The 10,347-nt window shown below is 25.3% G+C and overlaps 1 protein-coding gene across 1 annotated transcript in view; it reads right to left on the bottom strand.

Annotated features, from left to right (window-relative positions):
• Positions 1–542: 542 nt before the first annotated feature.
• The window catches only part of LOC127283049 (uncharacterized protein PF3D7_1120000-like), a 44,691-nt gene continuing 34,886 nt past the window's right edge, over positions 543–10,347 (bottom strand). Inside the window, exons 10-12 of the mRNA XM_051307709.1 lie at positions 4,332–4,732; positions 1,229–1,342; positions 543–886 (exon numbers count right to left, since the gene is read on the bottom strand). Coding sequence (XP_051163666.1) covers positions 650–886; positions 1,229–1,342; positions 4,332–4,732 — 752 coding nt within the window. The 3' untranslated portion in view covers positions 543–649. The remainder of the gene's footprint in view (positions 887–1,228; positions 1,343–4,331; positions 4,733–10,347) is intronic.

Below are 10,347 nucleotides of genomic sequence, written 5' to 3'. Positions count from 1 at the left end.
TTTGTTATCAGCTATTTTTTTTAAATTACTTTAATTAAATACATTTTTGACAATTTTGTTTATACGAAAAGAAGAGGTTATCTTTAAAATAAGATCGAGTGCATTTTTTTTCTGTTATGTTGACCTTTTATCGAGTGTCAAGCGAAATTTCTCGTTTGCTTTACAATAAAGTGCCGTAGAATAGCTGAAAGACGCTTCGATAAATAAAGTCTCTTTTTCACATTCTGATATTACTTTTTTTTTGCAACAAAAAAAAAAAGGTTTTTCAATCTTTGAAATATTGTCAAAAAAAAGTATCTTTTTTTTAATCAAAAAACTCAATATCCTTTTTTTTAATTTTCAAAAATAAATAGAAAATCAAAAAATAATAAATTTATCAAAATTTTATATTTGATAACAATATTTTAATTTATCTTGTAAAATTAATGAAAAATTTATTATTACTTCTTTTTTGTATCTTGAACAATTTTTTTTTTAATTAAAATAATTAATTCAATTCATTTAAATATATTAATATTGTGATAAAAATAAATGAGACAGAATATAGAGGGAAAAAAAAGGTGGGTTTTATTTAATAAAGTGAAATTTCTTTTTTTTTTATGAAAATGAATCGTATAATTAAAGGATTTTTATTTTTGTAATTAACTCTTTAAATCCATGGTTTTCCGCCTTTACCTGGTTTGTCGACGAGATTAAAATACAAATTAACGTAATTAGAGGAAATCCTTTCACGCTTGGTATCTGGTAAAAGAATTTCTTCGTCATCATGTTCGATTCCTATCGCAATATCTGGATCGCATTTCATGTAAAAGAAGTAAGGTATTTCCTCGTGTGTATAAACCATTTCTGTTTTCATCACATCTCTATCCAACATTTCATTTTTAGCCTAATGAAAATGAAGTCTCATAAATTTTATTAGAAAAAAAGTTAATAGAATTTTTTTTTTTAATTAATATTTACAATTTTACGAATTTTTAATTTTTTAAATACAAATTTTTAAAATACTTTGAAAAAATGCAAAAAACTGTAAAGAAAATAAAAATAAAGAATACAAAGAAAATAAATGTAAAGAATAGGAAAAATGATAATATTAATAAATATTAAAAATTAAATATTGATAAACAATACAATGTAGAAAAAATTGTTCGATTATAGTAAATTTATAATTTAATTTGTTTAGGTAAATCATTTTTTTTTTATTTTCATAAAAGATGACATTTTTTCATACCCTTTTTCCAGTTTCTAACCAGTGACGATAATAGGATCTATATATTGTCGCCTTATGGCGAACGTCCAAGATCAACTTCTTCATTTCTTCCTCATTTTCAGGGATCGGTATAATCTGAAAATTTAAATTTATGAAATTTTTTTTCTTATTTATTGATTTAAAATGAAAAGGAAATTATTGAATATACTTTTTGAGTAGTGAAATCAGTTTTTAGTCAGACTCATTTAACCTAATAGTTTAAACAAATTTTTAACTAGTAAAAGAAATTTTGGGCAGACGGCATAGAATTTAGAAGGATTTTTTTAGCAGTAAATTTTTTTTTGATCAGAAAGAATGGAATTTAGAAGTATTTTATTTTTTAAGTAGCAGAAGAATTTTAGTCAGACAGAATCGAATTTAAGTTATTTTTAAGTAGAAAAAGAATTTTTTGGTTCAATTGTGTAAATTTTACATTTAAAAAAATTTTAAGTAGTAAAAAACGATATGGTCAGACATAATTTAATTCTGATGATTTTTCAGTAGTACAAAAATTAATGGTCAGACGGAACAAAAGTTTAATTATTTTTAAGTAGTAAAAAAAACTTTTGGTCAGACGAAGTAAACTGTAATTTTTTATTTTTAAGTAGTACAAAAATTAATGGTCAGACGGAATCAAATATTAATTATTTTTAAGTAGTAAAAAAAGTTTTGGTCAGACAGTAAAATTTAATAAAGTATTTTTAATTTTTAAGTAGTATAAACATATTGGTCAGACAGAAAAATTCAATATTTTTATTTTTAAGTAGTAAGAAAAGCTATGATCAGACGAAGTAAACTGTAGTTTTTTATTTTTAAGTAGTACAAAAATTAATGGTCAGACGGAATAAAATGTTAATTATTTTTAAGTAGTAAATATATTTTTTGATTAGACGTAGTAAACTTTATATTTTTAATTTTTAAGTAGTAAAAACGTTTTGGTCAGACAGAAAAATTCAGTATTGTATTACTAATTTTAAGTAGTAAAAAAGGCTATAGTCAGACGGAACAAAAGTTCAATTATTTTTAAGTAGTAAAAAAAACTTTTGGTCAGACGAAGTAAACTGTAATTTTTTATTTTTAAGTAGTACAAAAATTAATGGTCAGACGGAATCAAATATTAATTATTTTTAAGTAGTAGAAGAAGTTTTTAGTCAGACAGAAAAATTTAATAAAGTATTTTTAATTTTTAAGTAGTATAAACATATTGGTCAGACAGAAAAATTCAATATTTTTATTTTAAAGTAGTAAGAAAAGCTATGATCAGACGAAGTAAACTGTAGTTTTTTATTTTTAAGTAGTACAAAAATTAATGGTCAGACGGAATCAAATATTAATTATTTTTAAGTAGTAAATAAATTTTTTGATCAGACGTAGTAAACTTTATATTTTTTATTTTTAAGTAGTAGAAGAAGTTTTTGGTCAGACAGAAAAATTCAATATAGTCTTATTTTTAAGTAGTAAGTAAAGCTATGGTCAGACGGAATCAAATTTTAATTATTTTTAAGTAGAAAAATAATTTTTTGGTTCAATTGTGTAAATTTTACATTTAAAAAAATTTTAAGTAGTAAAAAACGATATGGTCAGACATAATTTAATTCAGATGATTTTTAAGTAGTAAAAAAAGGTTTGTTCAGACAGTAAAATTGAATAAAGTATTTTTAATTTTTCAGTAGTAAAAACGTTTTGGTCAGACAGAAAAATTCAGTATTGTATTACTATTTTAAGTAGTAAGAAAGGCTATAGTCGGACGGAACAAAAGTTTAATTATTTTTAAGTAATAAAGAAAACTTTTCGTCAGACGAAGTAAACTGTTATTTTTTATTTTTAAGTAGTAATAGAAGTTTTTGGTCAGACAGTTAAATTCCATATAGTATTAAAAATTTTTAAGTAGTAAAAATGTTTTGGTCAGGCAGTAAAATTTAGTATCGTATTTTTATTTTTAAGTAGTACAAAAATTAATGGTCAGACGGAATCAAATTTTAATTATTTCAAGTAGTATAAAAATTTTTTGGTCAGACGAAGTAAACTTTCTATTTTTAATTTTTAAGTAGTACAAAAATTTATAGTCAAACGGTAACAAATTGTAATTATTTTTAAGTAGTAAAAACATTTTGATCAGACAAAACAATTCAAAATAGTAATTTTAATTTTTAAGTAGTAAGAAAAGCTATAGTCAGCCGGAATCAAATTATAATTGTTTGTAAGTAGTAAAAGTAGTTTTTGTTCAAACAAATTAAACTTTATAGGATTTTTTATAATTTTAGAGTAGTTAAAGAAGTTTTGATTAGACGGAATCGAATTTTAAAGGATTTTTTAAGTAGTAAAAACATTTATGATCAGACAAAATGGAATGTTGCAGTATTTCATTTTTTAAGTAGTACAAGAAAATTTAGTCAGACAGAATTGAATCTTTTAATTTTTTACTTTGTTCAAAAGGATTTGGTTAGACAATAAAATTATAAAGAATTTATATTTCTTCAGTAGTAAAGAAATTTTTGGTGAGACAGAAATACAAGTGTTATTTTTTTTTAACTATAGAATAGAATTTTTTTTGTCATTTAATTTTTCTGCATTAGTCAAAAATAACTAATTTTTCATAAATATACAATTTTCTTCCTTTTCACAATTAGTAAACAAAATTACTAATTATTAGTAAAAAAATTTACTAATTCTTACTAATTTTACTACAATTAGAGTAAATTGAGAATAAAAAATTAATGCGTAAAGAAAGAAAAAAAAGTTGTAACGCAGCGGAAATAAACTGTTTAAAACTCTATATGAGAGTTGCAATGGAACATTAGAACCCACACCAGGAAATTTAATAGCACATTGGAGGAAAGAAGCGACCGAATGACTTGGCAATTCTTTGGTTGGCGGGGGGTGGGGGGAAGGGATACGCGCGAGGGGATAACCTCGATTGAGACCTGCTTGTACAAGCTCCAGTGGTTCGCGACTATAACAAAAGGATTATTGCGAGATAATAAAAAAAAAGAAAAGAAAAAGAACGACGAAAAAAAAAATTGCAAAAAAATTAAAAAAAAAAATGAAAAGAAAAGAAGACGTAACCGATTGTTATATAAAGTACTTTGACTTTTTTTCGATTATTCTTCTTCTTTTCTCTCATCATCATTTTGTCAAACTCATTGATTGGTTTCCATGACACTCCAATGGGCCAGGTATATTCATCTTTATTTTTATCCTCTTGATTTATTTTTTCCCCCTCATCATTATTATTATTATTATTATTATCATTATCATTGTCAATTTGTTCTGCCATTTCTTTCGCTTTGTCATCGACAATCTTTTTTTCTTCATCACTAATATCTTTAGTCACATTATTTGCATTCGATGTCAATTCAATGTTTGTAGTTAATTTCTCAAACTGTATAGTATCTTGTGAACTGTCTACATTCATTGATTTTGCTTTTAAATCATGTTGAGAATTCTCTTGTAATTTTGTATTTTCATTCGTTGATGCTTGTTTTTCTGTAAACATTTATTGATTGTTTATTATTTGTGGCATTTATTATTATTATTAGTATTACTATTATTATTATTATAATAATAATAATAATTATTAATATTATTATAATTATTATTATTATTATTATTATTTTTTTTTTTTACTCTTATAATTATTATTATTATTACAATTATTATTAATATTATTACTATTTTTTATTATTGATTACTTATTTATTTATTATTTATTATTGGCATAGACTACTTAGAATTTTTCTAATTCAATATAAATTTTTAGTAGACACGGACTTTTTATTTTATTAAATTTCTAATAAGGGTCAATCCATTATATTTCGACTGAAGTGGTCGCTGACTAATTTTTAAAAATTATAATACTTTGCAGGAATGATTTTGAAGTTATCAAGATCACGAAATGAAAAGAATTTTATTAAAATTTTAATTATTTATTGCAAAATATGACTTTAAAGTATATGAGGTGCTGAAAACTGTCAATTTTTTAGCCATTAGAAAATATGCAAAAATACGTAGAATTTACCATAAAAATAAAAAAAAATTTTTGTAATTTACTAAGAATGAATAAATTTATCATTATCAATTGATGTAATTATTTAAATGTGTGAAATAATATATAAAATATGATTTTCAAGTCCGCCTGTCAAATAACCTAAATTTGCAAATTTCATCTATTAAATGTGAGAAAGAGAAGTCATTAAATTGAAAAAAACCTTACCAAATATAAAGTACCTGTGACTAACTTTTAGTTTTTCTTAGCACTTTTTTCCTTTTTTCTTCATAAATGTGAAATAAAAAGCAATAAAAATTGGCACTTTGCTTATTTTCACTATTTTCAAATGTAAATAACTTTCTTGGAGAAAACTGAAAAATTACAAAACTTGGGCAATATCTAATTGATCACTAAATACACACACTGGAAAAAAATTCGCTTTGGTCCCGAAGATACTATTTGAGATAATTAAGTTTAAATTTTTCACAATTTTTATGAGGTTAATGCATGTGATTTTTATAAAATTGAAGTTAGTTCAAAATATTTAACCAATAAAACCTAACTTCGTCCTTAAAAAACTACATGTATTAACCTGATAAAAATTGTGAAAAGTTTAAACTTAATTATCTCAAAAAGTATCTTCGGGACCAAAGCGAATTTTTTTCCAGTGTGTGTAGTTAGTGATCAATTAGATATTGCCCAAGTTTTGTAATTTTTCAGTTTTCTCCAAGAAAGTTATTTACATTTGAAAATAGTGAAAATAAGCAAAGTGCCAATTTTTATTGCTTTTTATTTCACATTTATGAAGAAAAAAGGAAAAAAGTGCTAAGAAAAACTAAAAGTTAGTCATAGGTACTTTATATTTGGTAAGGTTTTTTTCAATTTAATGACTTCTCTTTCTCACATTTAATAGATGAAATTTGCAAATTTAGGTTATTTGACAGGTGAACTTGAAAATCATATTTTATATATTATTTCACATATTTAAATAATTACATCAATTGATAATGATAAATTTATTCATTCTTAGTAAATTACAAAAAAATTTTTTTATTTTTATGGTAAATTCTACGTATTTTTGCATATTTTCTAATGGCTAAAAAATTGACAGTTTTCAGCACCTCATATACTTTAAATTCATATTTTGCAATAAATAATTAAAATTTTATTAAAATTCTTTTCATTTCGTGATCTTGATAACTTCAAAATCATTCCTGCAAAGTATTATAATTTTTAAAAATTAGTCAGCGACCACTTCATTCGAAATATAATGGATTGACCCATAAGAAAAAAGTTCTATAGTCAGACAAAGTCCAATTCTTCAGTAGAAAAAATTATTTTAGTCAGACGCAGACAAAATTTCGAGTGGAAAAAATTATTTTACTAAGTTTTTGAGTAGAAAAACGTGATTTAGTTAGACAGTAAGATTTTAAGTAAAAAAAAGTGGTTTTGGTCAGACAAAACCCATTTTTTCAGTAGAAAAAGTAATTTTGATTAGACAGTAAGTTGTTTACTTCAAAATTTGTTCAAAAAACCAAATTTCAATTTTCAAACTGATTAAAAGAAGTCTTGGTAAATTTAATTTTCAATAGTTTAAGATATTTTAGTAAATTTTAGTGTAAAATAAGTTTTGTAAATTTTTCAGTAGAGAAACCATTTTTAGTCAGACAGAATTCAATTTTTGATTAGAAAAAAATGTCGTTAGTCAGACGGAGGCAAATTTTCGAGGGAAAAAAATTATTTTACTATTATTTTGAGTGGAAAAACTCGTTTTTGTCAGACAGTAAGTTTTTAAGTAGAATAAGTGGTTTTAGTCAGACAAAATCTATTTTATCAGTAAAAAAAAATTTTAGTGAGACCATTTCAAATTTTCGAGTGGAAAAAAATATTTCACCTGAATTTGTTCACCTGAAACAGCGATAAGTTTCAATGTAACAGCTATACGTTTCACTAAAACGTAGAAAATTTTCGCTATTCTAGACAAACATATATCGCTGTTTCAGATAAACTTTTTTTTCCGTGTTTTTATAAGTTTTTAAGTAGAAAAAATGGTTTTAGTCAGACAGTAAGTTTTTAAGTAGAAAAAGGGGTTTTAGTCGGACAATGGAAAATTTTCGAGTGGAAAAAAATTATTTCATTATTTTTTGAGTAGAAAAACTTGTTTCAGTCAGACAGTAAATTTTTCAGTAGAAAACCCATTTTTAGTGAGACAGAATTCAATTTTTGATTAGAAAAATTGGCATTAGTCAGACGGAGGCAAATTTTCGAGTGAAAAAAATTATTTTACCATGATTTTGAGTGGAAAATCTCGCTTTTGTCAGACAGTAAGTTTTTAAGTAGAATAAGTGGTTTTAGTTCTCAAACAGCGAAAAGTTTCAATGTAACAGCTATACGTTTCACTAAAACGTAGAAAGTTTTCGCTATTCTAGACAAACATATCGTTCTTTCAGGTAAACTTTTTTTTCCCGTGTTTTTATAAGTTTTTAAGTAGAAAAAATGCTTTTAGTCAGACAGTAAGTTTTTAAGTAGAAAAAGGGGGTTTTAGTCGGACAGTGAAAAATTTTCGAGTGGAAAAAAATTATTTCATTATTTTTTGAGTAGAAAAACTTGTTTCAGTCAGACAGTAAGTTTTTAAGTAGATAAATTTGTTTTAGTCAGCCAGCAAGTTTGCATAAAAGATTTCTATCTCTATTTTTTAAATCCAAATATGAATATCGAGTGCTGGTTATAGAAAAAGTGCAAAATGAGTAAGGATTATAAAGCCTCAAGTGTGGTGGAAGGGTGGGGGGGGTTGAAATTTGAATGATCAGAGTAAATTGGATGATAATGAAATGAATCTTTCACGCCTCTAATGGAGAAAAGCTGCTAGCAACAGTTGCGATATGCAGGCAGATCTGCAGATTGCTGGCTATGGTTCAGCGCAGGATTTACCGTGGTTTGTGGAATCTTCCATTTGCTAGCTCGATTCTCCTAAATTGATTAATCACCATTCGATAGCGAGAGAGAGAGAGAGAGAGAGAGAGAGAGAGAGAGAGAGAGAGAGAGAGAGAGAGAGAGAGAGAGAGAGAGAGAGAGAGTTGGCAAACGTGTTAAGCATCGCTAGTATAGTATATATGTATATGGAGAATTTGAACACTGGGATACAATCTATGAGGACGTAAATATAACCATACCGACGCAAATACACTTACTTGTATATACATTGTACATTCATTGAGAAAGACCTTTCTTTTAGTGATAAATTGAACAAAATTTTAATTTCCATTCAAAAGCAACGGGGACGCTCAAATCCCAGTGCATAATAAAACCATTCAACTTATTTCTAAGTAGATAATAAAGATTAGGGACTATTTTTATTAGAATTTAAAATTGTTTTTACATTTTCACGACAAAATCTAATTTTTAAGTAGAATAAACTGTTTTAAGTCAGACTTGATCAAATTTTTTAAGTGAAATAAATTTCTTTAAAGTTCTATTTTTAAGTAAAATAAACTGTTTCAACGAAATCTAATTTTAACTAAAATAAGTTGTTTTAGTCAGACAAAATTGAATTTTTTTTTGGAATAAATTTTTTTCACTCCACTTTTTCCATCAATTATTTTCCAGCTAAAAATTAAAGTCAAAAAATCAATTTTCGTTAAGAAACTTGAAATTATACGAAAAAAAAGTTATGAAAAAAAAAACCCTCCATAAATATATTTTATACATGAGAAATAAAATAATAATAATAATAATAATAATAATAATAAAATATAAGAAAAGTGTCGAAAAAATTGGACATTTTTACGATGAGGCTGCGAAAGAGAAAGTCGAAATAAATCAAGAAGAAACTTTCTTGAACCGCACATTTGTTTTTTTTTCTTTTTTTTAAACTCAATAATTCATGATACACATTGAAAAGTTTTCGATAAATTTCACAAGATATTTTTTACCAAAATAAAAAAAAAAATATACTTCCATAAGGTATTTTAGAAAATTCTTGTACTTTTGATACTAGTCTTATATCATGATAAAATATCCTTAAATAAGAGAGTAAAAGTGTCTTCAGAAAACCGGAAGTGTATATATATACACATATATATTCCCATGTGGTAAAAGCATGAATATGAAAGAGGGGTGATAGTCGATGAATTATTTCTGAAAGCTACTCAAGAGTTTCACACCGTGCCTTTTTCTATATATATATATATATATATATATTGCATCAGAAAAAAAGAGAGAGAAAGGGATTTTGCGTCGCGCACTTGGAAAACTTCCTCTCCCTCAGTTCGACCAAGTGAATGTTCCATTAACAACTTTCAGCTCAAGAAACCGCATGAGCGAGCAAGGAGCAATTTTCGAGTTAAGATTTTTCCACACCAGACATACAAAGCATGAAACTCACGCAGTAAAATTTTCACATCCCACACTCTCATCTTAACTTAGCTTTTTCCAAACTTTTTCACTACACCCTCCTTCGCATGAAAAAAAAAGGAAAAAATTACATTTCCCTGTATCAAAGTGAAACTTCTAAACAATTTAGAATGACATTTGTATTCTTTTAGGAAAGTTCAATATTTGTTTTTGTATTTTTCTTACAAGTTTATGAATTTTTTTTTCTTTTTTATTTCGTAAAAGTAGAAAAAGAAAACTATCGAATTTTCTCGTCAGACAGAATCAATTTTTTTAGAAAGGAAAATTTTTTTTTTATCTAATATAATTTAATTTTAAATAGTGGGGAAAATTTTCCAGTCAAGGAAAGTCGAATTTTTAAGTAGAAAAATATTTTTTTGTCCGACAATGACGGATTTTTAAGTAGAAAAATTTTTCCGACTGAACAAAGTCAGATTTTAAGTGGAAAAAACTACTTTTAGCCAGACAGAATTTTACAAAGTTGTATTTGTCAGTGGAAAATATTTTTTGTTAATCGCAAATCGAATTTTAAAGTAGAAAAAGTTTTCCGACCAAACAAAGGTTGAATTTTCTAGTGAAAAAATTTTCCAATCATACAATACAAGATTTAAAGTAGAAAAGTGTTTTTTAGTCAGACATAGTCTGACAATGTCATAATTGTAAGTAGAAAATATTTTTTGGTCATCCAAAGTCAAAATCTCAGGTAGAAAAAATTTTCCAA

The sequence above is a fragment of the Leptopilina boulardi genome, unplaced genomic scaffold (genome assembly GCF_019393585.1).
Source record: "Leptopilina boulardi isolate dan_hultmark-lab unplaced genomic scaffold, ZJU_Lbou_2.1 LbouV2_305, whole genome shotgun sequence".
NCBI lineage: Eukaryota > Metazoa > Arthropoda > Insecta > Hymenoptera > Figitidae > Leptopilina > Leptopilina boulardi.
The sequence above is the reverse complement of the archived record's forward strand: the minus strand, read 5'-3'. Positions and strand labels throughout refer to the sequence as shown.